This window comes from Odontesthes bonariensis, chromosome 9, assembly GCF_027942865.1.
Source record: "Odontesthes bonariensis isolate fOdoBon6 chromosome 9, fOdoBon6.hap1, whole genome shotgun sequence".
NCBI lineage: Eukaryota > Metazoa > Chordata > Actinopteri > Atheriniformes > Atherinopsidae > Odontesthes > Odontesthes bonariensis.
Window position 1 is genome coordinate 6,293,282 of NC_134514.1, and position 27,724 is coordinate 6,321,005.

Genomic DNA, 27,724 nt, shown 5'->3' on the forward strand with positions numbered 1-27,724 from the left:
TGTGAATTGTTGTCATCGACAAATGAAATTTTTGCACAAGGGAACGTCATTAGCTGTCGAAGCCACCAGAGCTCCACTGCACAGCGAACATTCTCATTTTATGACCATCTGTGTCCAGCCTGCTCTTATGGTGAAATGTGACCAAGGGTCTGGATGCTGTGAATGCCCACTTTCACACCCTCCAGATGCCAAGTAGACCATTTCAACCTGGTAAACACTCTCGTCCATATGCAGCTGGAGTGCAAACACATTGGTTAAATGGGTCTTTCTTTGTATTTAGTAATTTTGTAGGGTTCTGCAAAGTACCTTTGAGTAGTCAGACAGGACTATAAGAAATTAATGGAGAGCATAGAAAAACACAAACACTTAATGTCTTCTTAATCTTTGCCAAAGTAATGCCCTGCAGTAAGCTAACAAAAGGCAAGATTGGCACATCTCCTGATGCTGCTCAGGGTACGTTGGGCAGCCAATTATTCTTATCAGCGTGGTGTTTCTTCTGTTGAGAAAATATTGTCAAAATAAACAACTATAGGATACAAAGCTGATGCAGTGATGCAGAACCACTGTGAAAAATGTTTTTGGGGTAGAGATGTTTAAGATTTGGAAAATTCCCTCGTTTGTGGCCCCGCTCTTAACTTTGCTCCCCTATAAGAATTCCTGATTCACCGAACGGAGAGTGCTCTAACACATATAAATAGTAATACTGCATAATACTTTTGAAAAACAATATCTGGTCTGAGCTCCTTTATTCTCCAACACAGCCTTACCACAGCCTGAAAGTCGGCTTCAGGAACAGTTCTCCAGGCTTCTTGAAGGACATCCCAAAGCTCTTCTTTGGATGTGGGCTGCCTTTTGTTCCGTTCTCTGCCAACATGATCCCACACTGCTTCAGTAATGTTGAGCTCCGGGCTCTGGGGAGGATTCATCCCTCCATCAGACCTGCTGCCACTGATTTTCAGTCCACTTCTTGTGTCCTTTGGCACAGCTCAGCCTTTTCTCCCTGTTTCCCTTTCCTAAGAATGGCTTCTTGATGGCCATTCATGGAGACAATTTCTGATGAGGTTTTAATGAACAGGAAATGGATAAACTGAAGGGCCAGATCCATCTCTCAGGTCCTGTGTCAGGTCTTTGCTGGATCACTTTCAGATGCTGTAGATAGTTTTTCGACCTGCTACCTCGTTAATCCTCCATTTATCCAGTTTACCTCATTTTTTTAAGGACACAATACACAACATGATGAGATGTGACAAGTTTTACGCTAATGGCTCTTCGGCTATCACCTTGTTGGTGAAAAAATACTATTTTCTGTCTGTAAAAATGTGTTATCTTTGGCATGTTTTCATATATGCAAATGGGAACAACAGACTGCTAGTATACAGAATGCCTGAAGCTATTAAATGAAATGAGTTTTAATGTGTAGACACAACACTGGTTCAACCATATGATTAGGCACCTTTTGTGTACCTTTTTGATCCTCGAATGATTCTTTTCGTCAGTGTTATGGTCATATTCAAGGACTGTAATGAAAAAGCAGCCAATGTCCAAATAAAAACTTTGAAAGCCCATTGAATAGCCTGGAGAACCATCTCACAAATACACTCAGAGGTGGCACGTCCATTTAAACCCCTGGCAACTAAGAATACAATACGACAAAAATAAGACTGTTAGTTATCTCACCATAGAAGGAAGAAATATGTGTTAATAAGTGATTAACAGCCACATATAATTAAAATTTGCAACAGGAAAATCTTGAATATTTTCAAATCCAACCAACAAATTAGCACTACAGTTTGTGTGATGTGAATCAAGGCTTCATACAGATTACAGTTGCCAGTGTGTCAACAGTCGGATGCATCTGCATATAAAGCGCCTCCGTGTTATTAAGATGGATGTAATTCTCACAGACTAAATAAAATTGTCAGTGAAATTTCAGAGCATGTCTTCAAAAATAATTCTGTTGGATATCCAGTTACCCTTTTTGTGATTTCCTCTTTGAAGGAACTGGCTCTTGATGCAGTATTGGTAACAAACGTGTTTGCACCTATGTGCCACTCACTGCTACTGGCAAATTAGATTTGCTTGTTTAAGACAAGATGCCTGTATTTGTTCCAGTTTCATCCCCAACCTCATTAGCGCCATGACAAGATGATTCTCTCCCATGCGCGCAGCAGATTTCACACAAATTATATGTTTGCCACATTTGAATTTTCCCTCATTAATTAATCTCTCATTTATTAATCATCAGCAGTGCAGTCAGTACTTGATGTATTTTCCAATAGACAGTGCAGTGCACATATGCTGCTCGTATGTTCAATTTGATAACTATCAGAGATTCTCTGCTTTGACAAGGCATGTTCAAAAAGACTATGGCCACATTGATAAGCTATTATATGAGATATATAAACTATTTTGAGATCAGGGCACAATTTATGTTGCATTAGGTTTCCACAGTAAGTACACACTACTGGCGCTTCCTCGCGCTTCCTCCACCCAGCTGTTATTCATAAAACTCTACTCATTCAGGTGTTCTGATAAAAGTTGCTGATTATATTGATCAGTCATGTTCATCACAGTGTTTGGTATCAGTTGTCTTATCACTTTCTCTCAGGTTTGCACAGGATATGCCTGGATAGGTTTGAAGGTTCAGTCAACATTTTGTAGAACCGGTGAAAGTCTGTCGTCTGCATTTTTCACATACCAAACTGTTTGCAAATGATGTTAAACTATTTTCTTTGCATTTGTTTGAACCATTTTCACAAGCAGAAGAGAAATGTTGTAGCCTAGACAAAAATGTGAAGCAGCTGACCCTGTTCTCAGAGGTTAAAGGTTAAAGCAAGATCAGAGATGTACATTACCCTCATGTGTATTAAACTACCCACCGAACAAACCTCCTGCAGCGTATTTCATCTCAGTGAAGGAAAGACTGGAGTACTCTTTGACGGGAGAAGTTCTGAAAGGTTTATCGGTTTTCTTAAAAAGGGTTGTTATCATAGAGAAAGTTTTGCAGTTCCTTTTTAACACGGTCTTGTAAAAGCTAAATCAGATGATGGCTTCCTTTGCTAAAAGCTTCTCTGTTTAGATTTGATTTAAAGCCATTTGTGGCTTTTTGGGGGATTTCCTGACAGACAGGCAGATAAAAACAGGGCTGAAGAGATATTCTCCTAAATCCTGTGTTTACTCTGCAGGCTCCTGTCAGATCGGCTGGGCGTACTACTGCACAGGCGCCGGTGCGGCCGCCGCCATGCTGCTGTGCACCTGGCTGTCCTGCTTTGCAGGGAAAAAGCAGAAGCAGTACCCATACTGAGGACAGCATCTGCGAGGCGGGGACAGACAGAGGCCTCGGGCGGTACCACAAAAGGGAGAAGACTCAGACTCTGTGGACTCACATCAGTACGGCACATCAGGCAACAAAGACACCAAGTCATTACGGTGCTCTGCACGTCGTGGGACACTACTCATCTGACAACTGCAGGGACTGTTTCATAATGCAGCACACACACGGCTTTGGAAACTGGTACTTCTCTTGAAAGATGTTCTCGAAAGAAAGATATATGGACCAATCCTGTTTGTAAAATTGTTACCTTCAAAAAAAGTGTTCTCTCTCTTCTTCTCTCTTCTTCTTCTTCTTCTTCTACAGTCATTGGTGTTTATGTGATAGTGTCCCCTGTGATGAACAGAACTTTAGTAATAGAAGTAATATGCCTTCATTGTTACCTGAAGTGTTTCCACCTCCTCTGCGTGTCTCATTCTTGCCTTAAACACAACCTGAAATGCAATAATCCCTATAATGTAAAGCAGAACCACACTGACTTCCTGCCTCCTCAGCTCAGCCTTTTTCCGAAGATCGAAGCACAGTTTATTTAACACATTCATAAGATATACATTGTGTATGGTAAATGTATTTTATCATGTTAGCAAATGTTTTGTATACACTCTCAAAATATTCTTGGTCATGCTTTTTGTTTTGTAAATAAATGTTTACTGAAATTCTGCTCGTAGGTGTCTTTTCGGGGATAGACGACAGCTCGCCCTGAGGCTAAATTAGCAGGCCTGAACTCACATTCCTAAAGAACCTTTCCCACGACTTCTTTATCTCAGCAGCTTTCACCACATATGGGAGTCCTTTTTTCCAACCAATCAATAAGGACGATAAGGACAGTCAGCTGAGTGAATTCAACTTTTCCCTGTTATTGATGAGGTAAATCTCATGGCCTCCAGTCAGAGTATTTGCCTTTTGATCAGGTTTCTCTACTTCAAAGCCCGAGAATCTTCCAGACAAAGCCTGAGATGTAATCGTACTCTGGGAAATTGAGCAGCTGTGCTTCCATCAAGCTATCAGCTTAATGTCAAGGGGTATCTCATAGTTCCACAAAATGCCTTCAAAGTGTGAATAATAATAACGAAAACGTCTGTGTTGCAGTTACCACGGCTACAAGTGTCATTAGAGATGTGAACTGCACCCAGCATGTCAGTGACTATTTTTAGCTGTTAGGTCCTCTGTTTTATTTTCCTCCTTTGATTACAGACTCCATTTCCAGCCTGTGTATGAAGTCAGCTTTCTTTTTCAATGCGGCTGATGTCAGCTATGCATTTGGCCCTCATTAGCAGTTCCATTTCTTCACAATGCTCAGCATCCACAAGATAATAGAAATACCCCCATCCTTTCCGTTCTCACTCGAGAAATATCTCACATTCTCTGGTGTGTTAGCATAGCTCCTCCGCATTCTGCTCCTTCTCTCAGATCTGCAGCGCTGATTGATATCAGCAGTGATTGTTACGGAGAATCAACCAGATGCCTCGTGAGCACAGGCAGACGTATTGGGGTCAAGTTGGAGCATTCCCTCTTTCATATCATTACCTGTACCTCAGACTGACGGGATGTGCTATTCGATGTGAGAACTTGGCAGCTGACTGTCTTAAAAGATGTAAAATGTGTCGTAACGGAGAACTACAGCTGCTCTTATAAAGGGATATAGGGATCTATTTTATGTAGAAGCCTCGCTCCACTGTCTGTTTCCTTGAATGACTTGCTGCTATCAGTTGTGTGTTTTGCCTTTAAGTGATATTTTAGACTGGAACTACTACGCTGAGAAGACAATTCAACTTGGCAGTGTTTACAGATGACTTTGGTTCTGTCGACTCCGCCGTCTGGAAGAACTTTAAAATGAAAATGGCCGAGTAAAAGTTCCGTACCCTTCTCCATGTTTGGTGGATCCGCCGATTACTTTCTTTTCCTGTTCCACAGCAGACAGCAACAGACTTTTACAAAATAAAAGCCTGTGAGAAACAGACTTTTACAAAATAAAAGCATGTGAGCAACAGACTTTTACAATAATAAAAGCATGTGAGCAACAGACTTTTACAATAATAAAATGAAAAATAAAACCTGCGATAATGCGCGATAAAATATTTATCGGCGTTTAAATAATTAACGAGTTAACTCGCCCAGCCCTACATAAAAGACATGCCAAAAAGATCAGCTCTTTGAGATATTCATACAGTTTTATATTTAAAGGATAGCTAAAGTGACACCAGCTCAAGTTAACAAGAGATATTCCCTTGGATCCAAAATCCAGTCAACCGTGTATCTTATTTTTTCATTTCTGATGACAAAACCTTCAGGTAAATTACAGCTGAGCATGTCATCAACTGAGTACTGCTGAAAATCTGACAACCCAACTGCCTTCATCACCACATCAACAGACTTTAGAGAACCATCCATTCGTGCTGTCAAACTGGTGAGGAAATGCTCTCAGCTTGCTCGTATTTTGTGTATTCTCCATTCTGCTGAGTGGTTAGATGCTAAACTGCGTTTCGTTGTCTCAGTACTTGTACTCTGTGCAATGACAATAAAGTTGAATGTAATCTAATCTAATTTAATCTTTAGTTTCTGAGTGCTTGACTCTCAGGGCCTTTGTAATTATTTTAGGAAGAAAACTGTGACTTGTCAGATAGACACATCCACATCAATGAATTCCTTCTAATAAACATTTTTCCCCTGATAGCACCCTATGAAGATAATTGTGTCCCTTGAGACAAATACTGCTTCAAAAAAGAGAGCATTGCATAATGAATATTACAGCAGAAAACATCTAGAGAGAGCTTGGAAATTTGTGGAGCAGTGCATAATATACAGTTGAATCACTGTAATTAGAACTTTTGAAGTCTTTTTTTTAATCAAATTCTGTCAAATAAAGTTAGCATTCCTCCATCTCGTTAACAGCAAGTCGGAGCATTTTTCTACGGTGTGTTACATCCCTTTTGATCATAGCAGTAATCGGCTGCCACTTCAGCGAGAGCGACATCCTCAGCAACCTTCTGGAAATGGCTGCCAGTACAGGGAGCTTCTGTGTGGAAGGGGTTCAAATAAAACCCACTCACATATCCTCACATATCCTCTTCTCTCTTTTTTTCATCACTGCGCTGCAGAACAAGCCTCGATTCTGCTTGAAGGAGCTGCTAATCAGCTGTGTATGTGTGTTTTCAAAGGTCTGACAAATATCATGTTAAAGTGGAATCCACAGTAACATACACCGAGCATCCAGCATCAGAGCATCAGAGGATGTTTCTAAAAGCTCCCTGACAGACATGGACGGATTACAGCTCAAGGTTCACTGGTTCACCCTCAGGGACACGAAAAGGTGTAGCAGGGTTTCTAAATAAGCCATTTGTTTGAAGTTAGAAAGAGGTAAAGGTCGTGCTGGAGGAGCATATTTGAGCTTGGAAAGGTTTCTGCTCCGCTTTAATAAAGCCAGTGTTTACTTTTTAAAGAGCATGTACACACGCAGGTGTTTCCAATTCTGGCTGATTACTCCTCTGCTCTTGTTCAGAGTGAGTGGAGTGATGCTGCTCATTACATGAGGTCAGTGGAGTCCAGATGAGGCCAGCATGCATTTTTTTCCTCATAGAAGGAAAAGCACAGGTGATAGTAATAACATTAGCTATGGCTCAGTTCCATTCAAGTGGCCCTGCAAGCCAAGTGTGACAGTGAGCCACTATAGGAAAAGAAAATGAGACACCCGTGCTTTTGCTGGTTTACATGCCAGGATGTCTTCGGAGGAGAAAATTCTATTTGTCCCACGCTAAATTGAAAGACACAGCAGAGGCAGGAGGCTTTGAGAGATGTCACACAGCCATGAGGGGAGGTTTGACACACCGGCATGAGTAAAATCACCTCTGTAAGTTTACTGTGGTGCATGGTTTAAATGCTTTGGTCAAATAAGGATAGTTTATCTCGCTGGTGACCATTTCAGGACTATTTTTTTCTATATACTCACATAAAAAAGAAACAATTGATTACCAAGACATGACATCAGCACTTAGTGCAGTCAGTATTTTCTGCTGTAAGTCAGTGAGCAGTGAGCACACTTTAGGAGTAGAGCACATTCACCAGAGCCGTGGGCAACTGGAGGTGCAGCACCAAGGGAATATTTAGGGGTCAGGAACTTTGCTGAAGAGGACTTCAGCTGTGGAATAATAAAACAGACTGCACTCAGCATTTGCTGTCCAATTTTTTCTGTCAGTCAGTGAATGAGCCCTATAATACCAAGTCACTTCTTTGGCTTCTCAGCCATTTTTATCCCCAGGAAGACAGTGGTGTTTAAAAGTTTATGAACCCTTCAGAAGTTTCTACATTTCTACATAAATATGACCTTAAACATGTAAAGTTTTTTTTAAAAAGAGCTCACTGGAACTGAATATCAACAGAACTAAAGAGATGTACTGCAGGGAAAACATCTTTTTTGCTTTATTACAGGTCAATTCAAACTATTCATATTGCATCCTTTCACAACCTTTTGCATCTGAATGATGATTCTATCCAAATCAGCCAAATTAATGTTTGTTTTATTCCTATAATGCTGATTAATATAGCATTGCTAAGAGGAGAACTTTCTCATCACAAAAAGAGACCTCCAGCAGATCGAGACTCAGGAAAGATGGTAATTTGATCATGGAGGTGACACCACACGACAAGGACACAAGCAAATACAGAAACACCAGGAAAGGGAGACCTGCTATGGCATGCACACAAAAATTTAGTAATGACAACGTCTCCATCACACAGTAGACAGACAGGCTTCTATCTATCTATCTATCTATCTATCTATCTATCTATCTATCTATCTATCTATCTATCTATCTATCTATCACTAACATAGAGTGTAAAAGGTAAAGCGGTAAGATGCATCATGGAGGGTCTCCCTTCAGTCTTGGCCTAAAGCAGCATAACCTAAAAGAGGGTTCTGGGTCACCTGAGTCAGCCCTAACTATAAGCTTAATCAAAACAGAAAACTTTTAAGCCTAAACTTGAAGATAGAGATGTCTGCCTCTAAAACCTCCTGGCAGCTGGTTCCACGTGAATAGGCCCCGATAACTGAAGGCTATGCCTTCCTCTCCACTCTTGGAAACTCTAGGAACCACAAGTATGGCCGCAGTTTGAGAGCGAAGTGCACTGTTGGGAAAATAGTTAATCCAAATCTTTTTAAGAAATGATGGAGCTTGGTCATTTATACCTGAGGAGAATAATTTTAAAGGGAACGAGTGAAGAGAAGCTCGGATTGGAGAAATGCTCTCACTACAGCAATTTGGATCAACTGGGGGCATTTTCAGAGAATATCTGGGACAGTCTAACAATAAAGAACTGCATTTTTCTGCATACGTAGGTGAAAGTAGATGGTTCTAGAAACTTGCTTTATTTGTGAGTTACAGGACAGATCCTGGTTAAAAATAAATCCAAGACTCCTTATGGTTCTGTAAGGCAAGGTAAGGCAAGGTAGCAACTACCAGAGGTGGAAAGAGTACTGAAAATTTGTACTCAAGCACAAGTACTGTTACATTGCTTACATTGTACTCAATTACAAGTAAAAGTACTAGTGTTAAAAAAATACTTAAGAAAAAGTGAATACTCTAGTACCAGACTACAATTCACACAGGCTAACCAGAACTGGACAATAGAAGATTGGAAAAACGTTGCCTGGTCTGACGAGTCTCGATTTCAGTCGCAGTCGAATTAGTGGCGGAACGGAAAATTTCCACTTTCCGCTAACACGTAAACGGACCGGAAATGGAATTTCTGCTAGTACCGGGTAAATTTGCTTTAATTTGGAGACCCCTAGGGAGACAAACAAAAACAATTTTCAGTTTTCTAAAGATTAATAAAGAATTATCATTTTACAAAATGTCAATTTTCGAAAAGATTAGTAAATATTAAGAGGATGAACTCAGATGAACACTTGACATTTTCCATTATGTCATTATTTACTGAACAAAGACCTAAGAGACCCCTAGGGGGACTCCAAATGAAAGCAAATTAAAGCAAAATAACTTAAATTTAACGTTTTAAAGCAAAATTTGCTTTATGGGTAGACTGGTTCCAGATGATAGGAAGCAGAGGTGGAAAGAGTGCTGAAAATTTGTACTCAAATTTGTACAAAGTACTCTTCTCAAAAAACTACTCAGAGTATTACAGTTTTTCTCTATTGGTTTGGCTCATTTCTTGAAACAGAAATTACATTCTCAAAACTCTAAGATCATTTGGCATAACACTCTTATAGTTCAGCACAACAGCATAGCTAACCTGCAAAAGCTCATATCTCTCCCAAAACTGTTCACCCATGCTTCAGACCTGATTTCTTTCCCATGTAAAGAGTAAGTGCCATCCAAATTGCAAAGATCTTTCTCAATTGCCTAGGCTCATTTCTTGAAACAGACCGGACGTTTTCAACACTCTTTAGTACATTTTGCAAAACTGAACTGAATTGTTCAGCAAAACACCATGGTTCACCAGCAAAAGCTCATATCTCCCCCTAAACAGTTCAGCCATGCTGTATGTCAAAATGAAGTTTCATTTTCATTCAAATAGTCAGTGCCCCCAAAATGCATTGTCCTTTTGGCATTGTGTGAGCACTACAAGTCAAAATGTTTAGATGTTTTGTCACTATGGCATATGACTACCTAAAAGAATACAATAGTGTATAAAACTGGAGGAAAAAAGTTTCACAGTAAGAGTAGCCTCAAAGCACACACAATACACTCATACCAACCATTTTTATTCACACAAATACTGTGAAGTACGTAACTTCCATACAGTATAGTATTGTAGAAGGAAAAGAAAAATATACATAGCACACATATACTGTAATATAAACACAAACAAAAAACAAGCAAAATCATGTGGCCTACAGTACTGTAAATAAATCTGCAGCTGACAGAAAACACTATAGCAACACTTTACTGGTCACTGTCGTCCCCCTCCCGCTCACCCTCACCCTCCCCCGCCCCTCCCTCATGACCACTGTCCTCACCCTCCTGGCCGTCCAGACGTTGCTGTCTGTCTGGCCACAGATTCTTATCAACATCACAACTGCAATGCAAAGCGGGAAGAAACGCCGTGCATGCCGCAACCATCCCCTACACTGATCTCCTGTAATGTCTAAACATGCAGCGTCCATTGCATGGAGCAGGGATCTTTGGTCTTGAGCATGATGCTCATGCACTCTCCACCTCCAAGCAGAGAAAAACTCCTCAATAGGATTAAGGAAAGGGGAATAAGGTGGGAGCAACTCCATCATCATTCTTGGATGCATAGTGAACCAAGCCCTGATGAGTGGACCACGATGGAAGTTGACATTGTCCCACACAATCACGTAGCGTGGTAGGTGAGACTCAAGAAGACCTCGCTCATATTCAGGGACCAAATTAGTATAAAGGTGGTCCAAGAAGAAGAGGAGCTTCTGTGTGTTGTATGGGCCAAGAGTGGGGATGTGAGTGGCCACACCATTCTCAGAAATGGCAGCACACATAGTTATATTGCCCCCTCGCTGGCCTGGAACACCCACCGTGGCCCGGTGGCCAATAATGTTGCGGCCACGTCTTCGCCCCTTGGCCAGGTTGAAGCCGGCTTCATTTACAAACACGAGGATGTGAGGGGTCTCATTTGCTTCCAATCCCATTGTTCTCTGCAATAGTTAGAGTAAAAAAATTACATGTACCCATCATGTGCTTTTTAGCTGTTTTCACACACTGTTTTTATTTACTTCTTTTACTCTGTAAAGCACACTGAACTGCTTCTAAGCATGAACTGTGCTATATACTGTAAATAAATGTTGCCTTGCCTTGACTTGACTATCCTATATGTATCTAGGGATAGACCTACACAGAGTTACTGCAGGGGGTATTTGACAGAAAGGAGAGGGAAATACTGAAGATTTACTGCACTGAAATGTTGTATGTATTTCAGTAGGCTACTGTACTTGGGAGACATTACAGTAATTGCAGCTCCTTGACCCCTTTCAATAAAAGGATTATAATGATAATTGTATCATACAGTAAACTGTAGTTTTCTGCTGCAGTTTTAAGCCAAAATGTTGATGTCAGATACAGTAAAGCAAATACTTGGAAATCTGAAATCAGGTAAAGGGGGAACAGAAGCCCAAAAAGTTTAGGAACCACTACTTACAGTATTTACAGTTAAGGTTATGACGATAGACAAGCACTAACTGACTTACTTCTACATACTGGTACCGTAGCTCTTTCACTCTATCAGAGTTCCTCTCAAAGGGTACCCTGTAAAATTTTCATGGTCATGTGATGCTTCTTCAATGTCCGGTCTATTGTGGAGATGCTTATGGAGTTGGTATTGTGGAATATGGCATTGTCTTCAATAATGGCAGTGCGGATCTGTCTCAATGTGATGGCATTATTTGCCAACACCATGTTACAGATCTCTTGTTCTTGTTGATCACTGAGAAGTTTTCCTCTGCCACCCATGCGAGGTTGTCGTGCAATCCTAGATATAGAATCCAAAGGACAACTCTGTATTATTGTACTGTACAGTACCATTCGTATTTGTATGCCTTGTATTTTTCTTACAGAATGAGTTACCAATATAATTGTATTGTTGTTTTACATGTACTGTAGTGCTTACAATAATGCATCACTGCACAGTGACTGGAATATTACTCTAAACAGTGTCCTGTACGTCATACAATTCCATAATTGAGCAAGTACATACCTGTTTTCCCTGCGAAAGGTTTGTATGATGGACGAGACTGTAGAGCGAGGCACATTAGGCTGCACTCTGCGACCTGCCTCCGCCATTGTGAGGCGATGGTTGATGACACGATCTATAATTGTGCCCCGAATTTCATCTGGGACAGCACGGTGTCTTCGTGCTCCTCGGCCTCTTCCCTCTATTCCACCACCACGCATCCTCACTCCTCCTCTTCTTCTTCTTCTTCTTCTTCTTCTTCTTCTTCTTCTTCTTCTTCTTCTTCTTCTTCCTCTTCCTCGAGCAGGAACTTGCCCTTGTTCATTTGCTCGGCCTGGTGCCTCCATGTTCAGAAATTGGTCCTGGTCAAGCTCTTTATATAGGCCTACATGTTTGGCAGCACTCACAATCATGGACAGCATCTGTCAGGTAACTAACTATGCCTACCATTTGATTGGTCACCTGAGGTGCTTGAAACTCCTTCTTCGTTAGCAAAGTTCTAGTTTCACCTGATTGTCAATTACTGTCATGAATTTATCAAATGTTACATGAGATTCTATATGGTATTGATGGTATCATGTTCTTGGCCCACTTTGACAATTGAACAGATTATTGTGCATGTGATGACTTATACAATGAAATCATGCTGACATATTTTGGATAGAAGAACCATTAGACCAAGAATCAACTAATCAGTTCAGATCACCAAAATCTATTCACTTGGAAAATGTGCTAAATGTAGGCAAACTGTGCAAACTGTAGGCTACTTGTACTTAATCTTTTGCAGAGATGCACTGAAACAATTGACACATGCATTCAGACAATTGCAATTTGATGAAAGCAATGAGAAATGCCATTCTGTTGTGAACAATTGCGAGGTGGTTTGGAGATTTGTCCATGTTATTTTGATAATGTAATTTCTGTTTCAAGAAATGAGTCAAACCAATAGAGAAAAACTGTAATTACTTTTTAACCAATGGATGTTTTATTGCATCATCAATAGCAGACTTTTGATTGGATTCACCTGTATGAAATATCCACACCTGCCTGGTCTCGTGCTTTATGTCAACAGAGAGCTGGGAAGCTGAATATTAATTTCAGATGCAGCTCAGCACTGGATTAGCATCAGATTAATCGGGCGCGATCTGATGGCCAATAAGGATTTGCATTGGAATAAAACAAAAAATCTGACGGTTTGAATATTAATTCAAATTGTGGGCGTACTCAGGAGCGACTTTTGCTTCTTAAAGTAACGAAGTAGATTAACGTTGTAAATTGTACTCATGTATGAGTAAAATTACACACTTGGAAAAAAATACTCATAAAAGTACAAGTAACCAAAAATCAGCTTAATTACACTAACGTGAGTATTTGTAATTCATTACTTCCACCCCTGGCAACTACACACATAAACATCGTCTTCCAGAGCACTCAGGTCTAAGGACAGCCTCCGTTTTGTCTGAAGTTAGAAGCTGAAAGTGAAGCGTGTTTAAGACATAAATGAGGCATTGGTTTTATGTGGCTTTGTGGAAAAGTACAGCTTAGTGTCATTTACATTCCTTACTGCCTAAAAATATTAATTAACTGAATCATTTTTAGTAGAATAAGTAAAGACTATAGATTATAAATCACCAATGTGGAAGAAATTTTTTAAATTAAACAATCTGAAAAACACAAAAGTAATCAGGCAGCCATCTATCCATGTGCCCCCCCATCAGAAATCCAGTTCTGGGCACCTTTAGCTAAAAACTTGTAGAAACTTTGTTACACTACAGTCCTCTTATGTATGTTTTAACCCTTTATGTGTGTTTGTGAGTCTCTGAGACAGTTGTCTGGGTTTGGGTTTGATTTAACAGTAAATTTGATGGTAAGATTAGAGTCTGGTGTTTTCAGTCAGTCGTGTGTTTAGTTGATGTCCTTTTTATCTTCAGATTAAAAGAGTTAAGGCTCATTAAGTCCCCTGTAAGACCGAATGTGTAGATATATCTTATCCTGTGACTTTTTCAACACAGGATTCTTTCACGTTGTTTACCATTAGCATACCATACCATAGCATTACCATATAGGGTTTTCTTCCTCTGGGCCCAGGACACATTGATGGAGTATTGAGTTCTGAATTACACCAGGCAATACTAAAGGAAAATGCCTGTAAATCTGTTCACAGGCCTCCATAAGAACACAAGTCATTCTCCTAAAGAAAAGAGGAGTAAAGTTAAAGGGCAAAGTAAAGCCCTGAGACCTTGTTTGTGTAATATTGTTTTGAAAGCATTTGAAGCAAGGTCGTGTGAAGAATTCCACCCGTAACCCAGAGAGTATCCGATTCCCTAAAAAAAAACAAGCTTTTCAGGTTGATGTGCAGAGCTGATCAACAGTTACAGGAGACATTTGGTTGCAGTTATTCCTGCACAAAAGGGAAATACCAGATGCTGAAAGCAAAGGCGAACATACAGTATCTATTACTGTATAATAAATACTGTATGTACTGTATGTTACTGTATATTTACAGTAACATAACAGTTCATTCCTCTCTGGTTAGTTAAGTGTCCCAGTACTGTTCCCTTAATATTTGTAATAAAACAATACCTCTCAGATATGTGCGTAGACCACTTTATCAATAACACGCCAGTTTTCTCATGAAGAATCAAATAGAAAAGTCTCACATGTCAGACTGCTTCATTTCATCATCTTTTCCTAAAATAAGACTGGCAGCGACGGATGAGTTGAGACGAGCAGGATCCTCGTCTGGCATGCCTTGACAGATGTCAGCTACAGGATGCAGACTGCTATCACTAATCAAGCTTTCATTTAGGCTCAAACTCTGGCAGCAGCCAAGGTTAAACTCAGCCACTGCAACATTACAGCCCTTAAAGACCAAAGGTAAAAAAAAATCACACAATTTTTCTAGATATCTGAAATTATATCTCCAGGCGGGCACAGTCTGCACTCAGAGTTTCTCAAAGTTCACAGAGCTGACAGACTTTTCATTAAATGATGAATCGTGTTCTGCCGAACTATTTGAAGAAAATAGAAATAGTTCTTCATTGCCTCCGCTTTACTTGGAAAACACAACCCTCTATAGAGTCTGAAAAACAGCACACAATTTAGGGTGAAAATATCTAAGGACTCTACGGGAGGCTGACTGTTATGTAAGATCTGCCGAGAAGATGCAAGAGCAGCATTCTCTGAGCTGCTATAGAAAAAACTGCACTTCTGTTTGATGCAATCAACTCCACTTTGAACACTTTGCAGAACAGAGGCTTCCCTGGAGAAGCATGCTGACACTTTTATCTTTCATCAAATGTTTGTGGGTCATGGATGATGCTGTTTTATGTTGCTTTTTCACATGATTACATGTTTGCTGTAAGAAGCGTCTCAACCAGCCTTAAATATTAAAGTGAAAATAAGTGAATTCCCCACATCTTTTTATGGAAACAGCTCTGTAGCCACTGCTGCGTGTCTAGTAGCTTTAGACGCAGTAACGCAGCTTTAAAGTTTCTTTAACCCAAATGACATTAAAGTTGTTTCTAAAGTTGATGATCGCTCTGCAAACTTGTTTGACAGTTTACAGTAGATATTATATTGAATCAGCAATGCACTGCTGAAAAGATGTCTCACTGTGAGAAACCAAGCTGGGAGTCATCATAAACCTGCAACCAAGCTTGTCTCTGACCTCTTTTTATTCAGTAAATGTGAGAAATTGGTTAACATCAAAACTGGAGAAAAAAAGCAGCAAAAGATATTTTTCTTAAAACAAACTCAGGACTAAAACCCAGACCTCACAGGTAAAAGGACCAGTTTTAGTTTTAGTTGATGCCATTTTTAATTATGCTGTTATCTCGAGATGACTAAGCCTGTTTTTACAGGTTCATTTATCTCATTTATCGACTTTTTGTTTTCTCAAAATCACGACAGATGCCTGTTATCATGAAAAAACAATTACAAAGCGATTATGGTGACCTCTACGAGCTCCTGACCATAGACGGCAGCGTCTGTGGTCATAGATAAGTTTTTGACAGAGTCCACAACGGGAAAGTAAAATTAATATTTCTTGGCCAAGCTAAGAAAAATATATTAACTCAGTTATCTCTTGAAAACAAGCTTTGACATCTGAAGATAAAGAAGATAATTGATCCATTGTCACTACAAAACAAGCCTTGTTAAGTTTGAGTTTTTTAACTCGTGATCTTGATTTTATTATTTCTTTTTTGGCCCCTCTCAGCTTCCATATTTTTTCCAAATATAGTTTTTATGATACTCAGATACTTCTTAAAACGTCTTAAATGTTCCAGGAATTCTGAGCAAGTGTCTGAATAGTTAACCTGTCCATACACGAGTACCTCAGAACAATTTGATCACAACTTTTTGGTATTTCCTTTGTAGTAATGTTTCATTTTTCAGTCTTCCTGTTGCTGTTCTTGTTTAATGGAGCTGTGAAGTATGTCTGATGTTGGAGTTTTGAAAGGAATCCTCTTCCAGCTGATCTCCAGAGTCAGCGATGGCTGCATTATAATTTCATTGTTACAGCCGGGATTCTTTACAAACTTTCCTTGACATTTCGGGGAATTTGTTCACATTCCTCCTATCATATGGTTGTTATTTAAACATCACAGTCTGTTTTCCATCCTTGAAATGATCAAAGCCTTCCTTATTGATGACAACGCATGGGTTTTAAGTGTGATGCATTCCAGGGCTGAAGCTGTCTGAGCAGATAAGAGAGCTGATAATCACGTTGTTTGGTCTTCTCCATTTCCTGTGAGTCTGAAACGAAAAGCTCTGTTAAGGTTTCAGAAACTACTGCCTCTATTGTCCTTGACTTTGACATCATCCTGGTTATCATGGGCTATGCTGGTGCACAACACACTCAAAATGTTTCTCTGAGTAACAACAGTTTTTCTAGATGTATTGTTTCTTACCTTTTATACCTTAAAGGAACGTTTCAATTGCATTTCAGAGATATATTGTTGCAATGCAGTAGCTCTGTACCTACCCAGTATGCAGTTATGATAAAGTGTTTGCAGATCGAGAGAAGAGATATTAACCCTCTGAATATTTCATCTCTTTCAGACAAGAAGCGGTTTTGCAGTAATTCCAAAAAGATGAGATTCAGATATTAAAAAAAAAAAAAAAAAAAAAAAATGGAATGGAATAATATCTGGTTTGTTTTCTTCCACTTTTAATTTCACCTGTTCAATTTGTCTGATTCTTTGAGAGGGAGAACACTTTAATAAACTACCAACATGTATAGAAGCAGCTCTATTTCAAGCATCAACAACAGTGAAATAATGATCACTTTAGATTTAAGAACGTATCAGTGATCGGGCTTAATTTACACATTTACATTACATCTGATTTCAGGCTTTTTGCTGGTATTTTTCTTTCTTTCTCTGTTTATCTATCTGTAACATTGTAAGGACCAGAGTTAAGGATGTGTTGCTGTCCATCCAAATCTAAAACTAGTGAGGCGTAAACCAACAGACAACACTTAGGACAATAAACCAATGAGGACGGTCATAAACAAGATAACTATCTGAAGGTTGGAGATAAAGTCTTTGTTCATGAGTCTCAAACGGAGCCAAAAGTTCAGGTAAACTCTGGATCTGTTAGGGTTTGTGGGTTTTTGGATTGGTTTTGGTTATTTAGTCATTTAGGTTTTGTATTATTTTAGTTTGTTGTTGTGACATCCATGTTATTGGTGTTTTGACTTTGTGTTTCTGGTGTTTTTACGGTGGGATTATTTCTCGGTTCCTTGTTTCACTCTGTTTCCTGTTCCTAAGCATCTTGTTAAGATTATGGTTTGTTTGTGTGCTGGAGTTATTGTGTTGTTCTCTGTTTGTATTTAAGTTGTCTTTTATGGTCACAATCATGGTTTGTCTTCGTTATTTTTGGGCCAGTTATGTTAGTTTCTTGTTCCAATCTCTCACGCATGGTTTTCCTCAGTTCCCTCCCTGTTCTGGTCATTAGCTCCTCTCCCACACACGTCTACTATCCCCAGCATTCACTATTCAGATCCCTCTCAGGGTTTAAGCTCTCCTGTTTCTCCCAGTCATCGTCACATCCTCGCTGTTTTTCCTATTTCATGTCCAGTAATTAATTTAAATTCAATTCAATTCAATTAAAAAAGCTTTATTTATCCCCGGGGGGTAATTAAGGAGGCATGCACAGCAGGCACACAATACAAGACATTTAATGTCAAATAAAATGAGAATAATAAGATAGAATAAGTAGTAAATAAAGCAATAAAAAGGTGCAGATTGAGGTAGGTCAGTCTGTATGTGCAAATGAAAGTCGTGTATTTGTGTGTGTGAGAGAAAGTCAGGAGGGGGGTTAAGAGTTTAGGAGCTGGACAGCCCTGGGCACAAAGGTAGCTTTTCTCCTCTGTGTCCTGCAGGCAGGAAAGTGAAGCCGGCCACTCCAATGATGAGAAGAGGGCGTGTGAAGGGTCCTGTGTGATCCGGTTCGCTAACCTGCATGTTGAGTGTTCATAAACAGCAGGGTCACATCACAGTGTCACATCCTCGCTGTTGTTCCCAGTTCATGTCCAGTCATTGTCAGGTTAGCTTCTCAGGTTTTCGTTGGATCACTTTAGATTTTTCGCTGCCTTTTCTGTTGAAGTTCTGTTCAGACATTTGGGTCCTCTCTTCACGGCTCACCCAGACAGTATGGTCGTACAAACTGATCTTCACTACCCCAGGAGGAGCTTTAATGATGCAACACTGTGGAATACAAATATATATATTTTCCCCATTGATGACCCTCCTTGAAGTCAGATATTATTCATCCTTTTATTTTCTGTTCATTCATTCATTAATTCTGTTTGAACTGTGGATTCAGCTTAAGATGTGGCACTGATCCAGCAGTTTGGCACCGGGCTACAGCTTTAACATTCCCTGGTTTGCATCAGTAATTAGCTGCTTTCTTTATCTAACTTCTCACAATGCCAAAATGTGGAGTTATTTGTCTTATGCATTGAAATATGTCATCTTGGGGGCACAATGTTGTTACAGTATTTTGCAGCAGTATGCAATGGACCAACGTGTACATGTTCTATATTCAAGAGCTTCATTTTTATCAACCAGTCTGTTGTTTTATGGGTCTCTGATGGACTGAAGTTCACCTTCTCTGACAATAGATTTGATGCCTTTCAACATTATTTTAGCTTGTTTTAGACCTTACGTTGGCAAGATGTTTTATTTCACCGTAGATGTACTTATATATCTGTAATATAAAACGTAATCGATAGGCTTACAGCAGGAGTCTTAAGTCATACAGAAAGGTTTCTCTGCCTTTTCGGTGTCCTGATCCTGTTTTTGGCCCATAAATTATCACACCCAGGACTTTCAGAGTTATAAAGCTACTTTTTTAAGACAGCACATTCTCTCTCAAGACCATTATTGGTTTTGTATATATTTTGTCTTGTAGATGTGGTCAAATAACCAAAACTAACTCAATTCAAAGAGAGATTAAGACACGAGTCCTATATTATACTGGCCCAGGGAGGCCCAACTGACTTGAGAAGCCTCTCCTTGAGAGGATTGTAATGTGATTTATTTTGATTTCATATTGCTCCACAGCTGCTTCATTACAGTCATTTGTCATTTATAATTTATAAAGCTCAGAGACGTCAGCTCTGGACTGATACCACATCTTGTTATTTTGCATTTAAAGGGTCTTGGTATCACATACATGCTCCAGCCAAACCTTTTCTCTTAGAAACAGTATATTTACACTACAATACACCTCCTCCATCTCATAAATCAAACATCAATTCAGAGGCAAGTTACTTTTCTAAAAGACAAACACACACACCTGCACGGCTTCCTATTTTCATCCTTTAGACAACGTTTTGTTTAAAATGTTAGCCGTATTTCTTATTTGTCTGTATTATTTTACCTCGTAAATCAGGCAGAGATTGTACTTCACCTTCATTCTCTGATTTAACTCGATATCAAAGTAGATATCGAGCTAATTGCAAAATGAATATCTGTGTCTGTCTTGTCTCATAAGAACAAGCTGTATATAATCCCCACCCATTAATATGGAGTCTGTCCTTGTCGAGGCCTCATCTCAGCCATAATGAGACCTTTTTTGACACGGCAAGAGAAGCAAAGAATGTCCACCACATTTCCCCCAAACAGCTTGTATAGCTGTAAACTAACCGCTCCAGCATGCCTCATTATTGTCGTTATTTTCCTCCCGTGGAAAAGTTGGAACCGGAGCACTGCCAAAGAGCAAAAAACAGAATGTAATGAGGTAAATATCAGAACCGAGACCCACTGTGTGGCTGAGATGCATTTAGTTCACACTGCACAAAGAATTCTGCTAAAAGCTGAGGTGTGTTATCTGAACCTACAAGATACACTCGGATTTGTCCAGGCAAAATACACACAGGCTGTTGCATTTCATTTATCAACAGGTGACCATTCAGTCGTGTAATCCATCACACTGATTGTCAAGTCCCCACATTTTGTCAGTATTCTATGTTTTTTGATGAAGACTATTTGTGGACTGCTTCAAAAATTCAGCACTGCATTATAATTTGATTCATTTAGCCTATGGACATGAATAGAAAGCAGTGGATGCATTGAGTAGATTACATGCAAATAGAGCCCCCCTTAGCGGACACTCGGATGATATATCCTCTGTTCTGTTACTGTGGGAATGTGGGAGCTTTCATTTTATTCAGGAGAAGTCAGAGGAATGGAATGAAATAAACTAACTGGATTTGTTTTTTTTTCCTTCACAAAAAGTATATTCTGAATAAGTTACATTCCAACATTGTGGTTTCGGAGGTTTAGTGTGCAGTGATTTGTTTTACATTGGCTGAATGTTGCAGGTTCCATGTCTGAGGATTCACTGTTTTCATCTCAATGAAAAGTATTTCCTCTAGTTGTAACAGAGAAGAAACTCATGCTTTAAATTCCCTTGATGTCTTCATGGCATAGAAACCACTGTTTTACAGTGATACAGACTCTCCACCAACTGAGGAGTTCTGGTTTACTCAGGAGTTCATGAGGCCCTCTACCGTCAGCAGACCACATCTGCTTATTTTCATTTGCCGAAATTAGCAACCAGACACATTGTCTCATGTCCAAAAGTCTTTAGAAATGACCATCTGGACAGGCCCTTACACTGATGCCAGATCAATAGATGTGATTTTAACACATTTATAGTGTTTCATTTCAGCCTCCCACTTTTTATCTCTAACACCGTGCTGTGAGCCAGCACCCAGACACATTTATTCCACTTATTATGAGTGTAGTTATTACTTCTTTAGGATTAAAAGCATCTCTTTCCCCACTTTGAGGTCACTATTTAGATAGATCACCAACACTAATTTTCCTGTCGCGCATATTGTCCAAAACCAAAGAACCAGAACTGGTCTGTACAACACTGGTGGTGTTGTTTTCAAAGAGTAGTTTGGACTAACTTTTTCTTTTTGACAGTCAGAGTTTAATCTTTCTACAGGTTATTTGAAGTGGACGAGAAGATGTAGCAGAACACATTAGAACAATAGATAAAGGTTAAATTCATAAACATAAAAAAACATCAACTACAACTATTTTACTATTTAACTATTTTTCCTAAGATAAATCATCAGTTAAGAAGATTGTGTGAATAAAAAAGAAGATATTGTGATCTGCTGCCATCTAGCGGCCATGTTGCGTAGTACAGCTGCGTCTCGCTCTACGTCATCACAATAAGGAAGTAGCTGCCAAACAAAACGCACGAGTCCAGGTTAATGATAATAATCCTTTATTCATTTATCATCTGTGCATTATATCAGAGTTAAGTTGAATATTGAAGGTTAAAAAGACAGTAAAAATTTAAAGTGAGTCCAGCTTGTTGGTTCTATCCTGCGTGGTCACTTTTTCTGTGGTTTTTGGTTGAAGCTCAATGGAGAAATACTCACACCTGAGAGTCATCGGAGAAGGCTCGTTCGGCCGGGCTGTGTTAGTCCAGTGTAAAAACACTCAGGAAAAATATGTGATCAAGGAAATCCAGCTGCCGAAGGTATGTGCAAACGATGATAATAATCTAACCTACGTATTATGTTTTTTTTGTTGTTTTTTTTGTCCTCGCCTGTGTTGTGGAATTCGATTTGAGGAAAATCTCCTCAGTGCAGAATATATTTCAGGAAAACCAATAATAATGCAAATAAAACCGTAATCCAAACAAACATATCACTGTGTTTGGTATCCAGAGGTTGCATATGGAAATATTATCTGTGCCCTGCTGATAAATTGCCAGATTGCTGCCCACATTCATACCTGGAGACTATTTGTTTTGCATTTAATGTAATGTATCAATGCCTCTGTTTGCATTTTTACAGAATCAATCCAAATTGGAGAATTCGAGGAAAGAAGCCATCCTGCTGTCCAAATTGAAACATCCTAATATTGTGGCCTTCCGGGAGGCGTTTGAAGGTTCGGCTCGGCGCTCCTTTTAAACCTACAGTATGGGAAGATGTTTTCAGGAGACGCAGCTTTAGTTGTTTGGGTTAGAAAAAAGGAACTGTGATTGTGTCTGTTCAGTGGACGACCTCCTTTGCATAGCTATGGAGTACTGTGGTGGAGGAGATCTGCTCCAGAGGATTCAGCAACAGAAAAACACGCAGTTCTGTGTTGAAAATGTACAGTAGGTCTTAAATACCTACAGCTATTTTAACTTATCACACGTCTATAGTTTGTTTCTTATTTTGAACAATTTGTTTTTATTTCCGCAGATCTTAAAGTGGTTTGCTCAAATGTGTTCCGGTGCAAAGCATATCCACGATAAGAGGGTTTTACACAGAGATCTGAAGTCCAAGGTACAGTCTCATCTAAGCATTGTAGTTCCTTATTACTGACAGGTCTCTCTTTGCATGTAAAATAGGCTGCTCTCATTCATGTCTCATCTGTTTATTACTATTTATTTATTCAGCCATGAAGAAAAACAGTCACCAACAACTGATGTGGATGATCAGATTTTCCTCTTAGGAGAAAATAATTGAAACCAGTGGTCATTAATTTGGTTCCCTGATTGGTTGAGGGTTGATGGAAACTCATCAGTGTGAGCACTGTGGAATGAAATGATCATAAAGAAAAGAGTCGCTGATAGAGTTAAGATCACTCCAACTTATCCATAATATGGTGATGCTGGGACAGCTTGCTGTTTGTATGTATCCCCCCCGTGTTAAATCAGCAAAACTTTCCCATTTCCTTACCCAGAACATTTTCCTGACGAATGATGGTTCAGTCAAGCTCGGAGACTTTGGCTCTGCATGTATTCTGAACAGGTACTTTAAGGGGAAAAATGCCATGCTCGGTGCTCCATTTGCTTTTGCTGTATTTTAAACTTGACTGTTGATTTGTTGCAGCTCCGAGGCTTATGCTCATGCATATGTTGGCACACCATATTATGTTGCACCGGAAATCTGGGACAACAAGCCGTACAACAATAAGAGGTATGTTTAGTTAGCTCAGCGAACATGCATACTGCTCTAATTCTCAGCTATACTCGGGAGGCCCAATAATAAACAGATTCCAGGCTTGTTTTGGGGAAATTTTTAAAGCTGTATACCTTTATCGCTAATAATATTTCATTTACAAATATTTATAAGGTATCAATAAAATGTCCACCCACCAGAAACTAACAAACGATACACAGAAGTTGGACATAGGATGATCATGAAAAGCTGTATGATATCCATGGTACATAAAGATGGTGGATGCCTCAAGTCAAAATGTGCAGTTTTATATGTTTGGAGTGACAAACTCAGTGCAAGAAATCAATATATCTGTTATTATTTATTATATTATTATCTGTTACACACCATTATGATAATAAAATTGCCAGTTTTTGGGGAATGGAGTTGTGTTAAAGTGTATCTCCCCTCATTAGTGTTTTAAAGTATTATTTGAACCACACCTCTCTATTTGACCCGACCATCATCAGACATTCGGACAACAGACGCACGTTCTTATTCAGTAAACTACAGAAATGTCCTCTTCACTGGCAAACTATTCAGTTTTTGCTGTTTGCGTGTCAGTAAATGTGAGTTTTTTTCTGAGTTGTGACTTGATGCCCTGCTGTGTTGGTTCATGATGACTTCCTGTGGTGAAAGAATAACCACATGTGTCTCTGTGTGCTCTGCAGTGATGTGTGGTCGCTGGGCTGTGTCCTCTATGAACTCTGCACCCTGCGACACCCGGTACTACCCCTCGACTGGGGGCCTCTCTTTAAATATCGTCACTGAACGTTGTGTAAAATCCGTCTCCTGTCACGGCACAAAGCGTTGTTATAGAACGATGAGGCCTGTAGCTTCAGCTGAGTTGGATTATGGGCTGTGTATTTTTTTGTGATCGAATGTTGCAGCGTGGTTTGTTGTCTCAGGGAGCCTCGCACCTCTTTCCTGTGTCCAGTTCCAGGCACCGAGCTGGAAGAGCCTGATTCTGAAGGTGTGCCGGGGCGCATACCCTCCTCTTCCCAGGCACCTGCCCTATGAGCTGCAGTACTTGGTCAAGCAGATGTTTAAGACGAACCCAAAAGACAGGCCGTCCGTGCACACGATCCTGACCTCTCACCGGGTTTCCCGACTCCTGCGCTCACATGTGCCGTCGCAGGTAAAAACAGGAGCTTCTTGTTCAGTGACGGCTGCTCAGTCAGCTGAACGTGAGGTGATTTTTACAGCTTCTATCGTCAGAATGCAAGTCAAAGTTACACAACTTCTTCAGCTGTGGTAAGCCTATGTGGAATCTGACCTTTGACAAGCTGCTGTTAGTTCAGATGGCATCCGAGCTTTTATTATGAGTTTGATTTACGGCACTGCTTTGAGTCTTTTACAGGCCGCAGACAACGAGAAAGAGGGGAGGCGCACAGGTCGGTGGAACAGAGAAGAAGGGAAGAAAGTGGCTAATCTTCTGGAAGAGAAGAGTTTGATTAATACATCAACATTTGAAGGTAGAGCCGGGATCAAACTGAAAAGTGTGGCCATAAAAAGATTATTTGCAGAAAGTTTAATGTGGCGGTTTGTGAGAAAATAGGACAAATGACCCAGACTGTTTACCCCAGATGTGTTGTTACCCAAAGGCGGCTGTGAAAGCACCGAGCCCCGCCCTCAAAGGCAGTGGGCGAATGAGCCACCAGACACTCTGCTGCAGGTGTTAGCCGGTGCCAGCCTGGCCTCATCAGACAGCATGGCCTCGGCCGGTTCGACCCATGGTGATACAACAGCAGTGGAATTTTCATTTCCTGAGATGCATAACAAAAAACTTGGAGAATGAAGCACATTATCGGAATGTTCTTCCCCTGTTTTTCCAGGTGTGTCAGAGGGGCCAGAGGACGGCCAGCGGAGGAGACGATGGGAGAGGGATCCTCCTGAGAGGCTTCTGGATATGCTGGAGAAGGCCCAGCTGAACAAAGCCTTCAGCACCTTTTTGATAAACAGAGGAGGTCTGTTGATATTTGACATGCCGTCTAATATAAGAGCTGTGGAGTATGTTTCCAAAGCATTCTTAATAGGGGCACTTCAGTGTCATATATGGTGAAAAGGGGCTGCGCTGTGTGTGATTTCTACCTTCAGATAACAACCCTCTGATCGGACCCCTGTCCCAACCACAGGGTGACGACACCGACGGTCCCGAGCCAGAAGTGCTTACAGACGAGCACAGACTGCAGTCACGCTCTGATGACGAGGACACGTAAGACTTGTGGCTGTATTTTGTTGATATATGACGAATGATTTGCATCGTGTGACTCATCTCTGAGCGCATCGGCAGAACAAAAAGAGAAAGAACCGCTGGCTGGTGGTTTTTATTTAGCTTCAGAAAGTCCCAGTGGTGTTTCCGCGTGGTTCCGCTCCCATGTACATGCTGGAAAACATTTTAAAGTTGAACAAAATGTGCACATGGGGTAGGGACCGTGCGATTTCTGACAAAATATCTACAGTCGGGCCAGTAATTGGTAGACAGTGAGGCCCCAGTGGCAGGCTACATAAAACTACAACATTTCCAATTTTATTGCACACTTCCACATGTTTATAGGTATATAATTATATATTTGTATCAGTATGTACAGTATAATAACACCCCCCACCTGGATGATTGCAGCAGCTGTAAATAACGTGTTACATTCCATTTCTATTTATATATTTAGCTTTTTTTTTATTTTTCTGCTGCTGTTACCTTTTAAAACTTCCCCTTACGGGTTGAATAAAGATATAAATTAAGAAAGGCTTTCAGCTGTTTACAAACATGTAACAGTTGCATAATGAATGAGCAGACTCTCACTTTTAAGATCTGGTGATTGAAATGCCTGGATTCATCAGCTTTGCTGGATTTTGCTCATTCTTAGTAGATGGTTTATTCTAATAGATTTCAGTACGAGTCAGTTTCTCTGTTCTGTGAACTTCTCATAGAACACCAGCTCAATGCTGTGATCCCGATCAGATCTGAACCTTCTCCATTCTGTTTTTATTCTCAGCGCTCCGGTTTAGCTTGATCACAGCTCTGTCCAAAGAATGCCGTCCCGGCCGGGACTGCTCTTTCCTGTGGGTGTGAACACCCTTAAATTAAAGCTGAGAATCAGGATATTCCTTACGCAGCCGTAACATGAATCTGTTTTTGCATATAGCTGCAATAATAAAAGCTGTGTCACTGTCCAAATAGTTCTGAGCCTGACTGTATGTCAGCACCTGGGAAAATAAACATTCTTCACATTGAATATTAATGTGTACATGGAGTCTCCACTGCTGAATGTATGGAATGTGCTAGCTTTGTATTATTTCTATCATTGATCTCAAATATGAAAACACGATTAAAATGCATTGAATTGTGTGTCTTTTCCTCACAGGGACTTTGAGGAAGAATCTCCATGTGACTGGATAGAGGAAGTTGAGAAAATGCTCTTGGAACACTAAAGCTTCATTTCTTCTGACTGAACTCAGTCACTCAGTTTGGATTAATGTTTACACTTGATGTGCCAACCTGATGTAACAAGATGATTTAAAGACCATTTGATAAAACTACCGACTGTTGATTGCTGCAAAGAGACACTAAAGATTCAACATGAATGTTCTTGAACTTGTTATCATTAAATATGTGTTTCTATAAAGATGTTTGAGGTGAATGTGTGTGCTAATTCTGGTTCGATTGAAGCATCTGCTGTGTGCTGTTCGGGTCAGCGGTGATAACATTCCCAGTAGACCGAAGGCCGTCTGGAGGCTGCTGTTCAGCTCTTAGGGGAAGCAGGAAATATTAGCCTCAAAGAAGCAGGGTCTCCACAAGGTCATGTCATTTTGAGCCGGCCTGCGCTTTCTGAAGTCCGTTTCCTCGACGATATCAAAAGTAGACTAAACATTTTCAGTTGTTATTCTCTTGATGAGAGACTAGCAAAGCATACATCTGGCCCCTTTGGCTGTTTTCTTTTTCATTCGTTGTGACACTGATGCAGAACGTGCACAGATGTCAAAGATTTTAGTGCCGTTCCTCCCACATAAGATGCAGATTAAATGCCACTAGGTGGCATCGACACAACTGCCTAAAGCGGAGTGGGAATAGCTATGATTATCCCTCTGGTAATAAAGATGAGCTGTTCACAGATATCAGTGCTCATCTTGCTTATATGTGCACTTAACTGCGTTCTCGTGTACAAGAAGAACCTGTTACTGTCTGCGCTTTGCCAAAATAAACGCTTGAAAGTACGGAGTAAAAGCAAACAATAGCTCAACCCAAGCCTCGCCCATCACATTTTGGGCTC

The 27,724-nt window shown here is 40.1% G+C and overlaps 2 protein-coding genes across 5 annotated transcripts in view; both read left to right on the top strand.

Annotated features, from left to right (window-relative positions):
- Positions 1 to 3,987, top strand: part of LOC142388762 (LHFPL tetraspan subfamily member 6 protein) — a 46,159-nt gene extending 42,172 nt beyond the window's left edge. Inside the window, exon 4 of the mRNA XM_075474312.1 lies at positions 3,186 to 3,987. Within this exon, the coding sequence (XP_075330427.1) occupies positions 3,186 to 3,304 (119 nt within the window). The 3' untranslated portion in view covers positions 3,305 to 3,987. The remainder of the gene's footprint in view (positions 1 to 3,185) is intronic.
- Positions 3,988 to 21,658: 17,671 nt separating this feature from the next.
- Positions 21,659 to 27,083, top strand: nek3 (NIMA related kinase 3). Of its 4 annotated transcripts, none has more exons than XM_075472856.1 (14): positions 21,659 to 21,724; positions 21,880 to 22,000; positions 22,320 to 22,413; positions 22,522 to 22,619; positions 22,713 to 22,796; positions 23,197 to 23,264; positions 23,346 to 23,432; positions 24,125 to 24,179; positions 24,391 to 24,591; positions 24,814 to 24,928; positions 25,040 to 25,189; positions 25,289 to 25,420; positions 25,551 to 25,668; positions 26,819 to 27,083. In XM_075472856.1, exons 2-14 carry the CDS (start codon positions 21,884 to 21,886, stop codon positions 26,883 to 26,885), a joined length of 1,386 nt encoding a protein of 461 aa, XP_075328971.1. In that variant the 5' UTR covers positions 21,659 to 21,724; positions 21,880 to 21,883; the 3' UTR covers positions 26,886 to 27,083. The 4 variants fall into 4 exon arrangements, with proteins under 4 accessions (XP_075328971.1, XP_075328973.1, XP_075328974.1 ...); XM_075472858.1 differs by having other exon boundaries at positions 25,058 to 25,189; XM_075472859.1 differs by lacking the exon at positions 26,819 to 27,083 and having other exon boundaries at positions 25,589 to 25,672.
- Positions 27,084 to 27,724: the final 641 nt, after the last annotated feature.

Excerpts from the sequence above, each read along its gene's own strand:
- nek3 (XM_075472856.1), top strand. The coding sequence starts at position 21,884 with ATGGAGAAATACTCACACCTGAGAGTCATCGGAGAAGGCTCGTTCGGC. Across the intron at positions 22,797-23,196 it reads ACAGAGATCTGAAGTCCAAG|AACATTTTCCTGACGAATGA; the intron begins GTACAGTCTCAT and ends TTCCTTACCCAG. Across the intron at positions 24,180-24,390 it reads TCTGCACCCTGCGACACCCG|TTCCAGGCACCGAGCTGGAA; the intron begins GTACTACCCCTC and ends TCCTGTGTCCAG.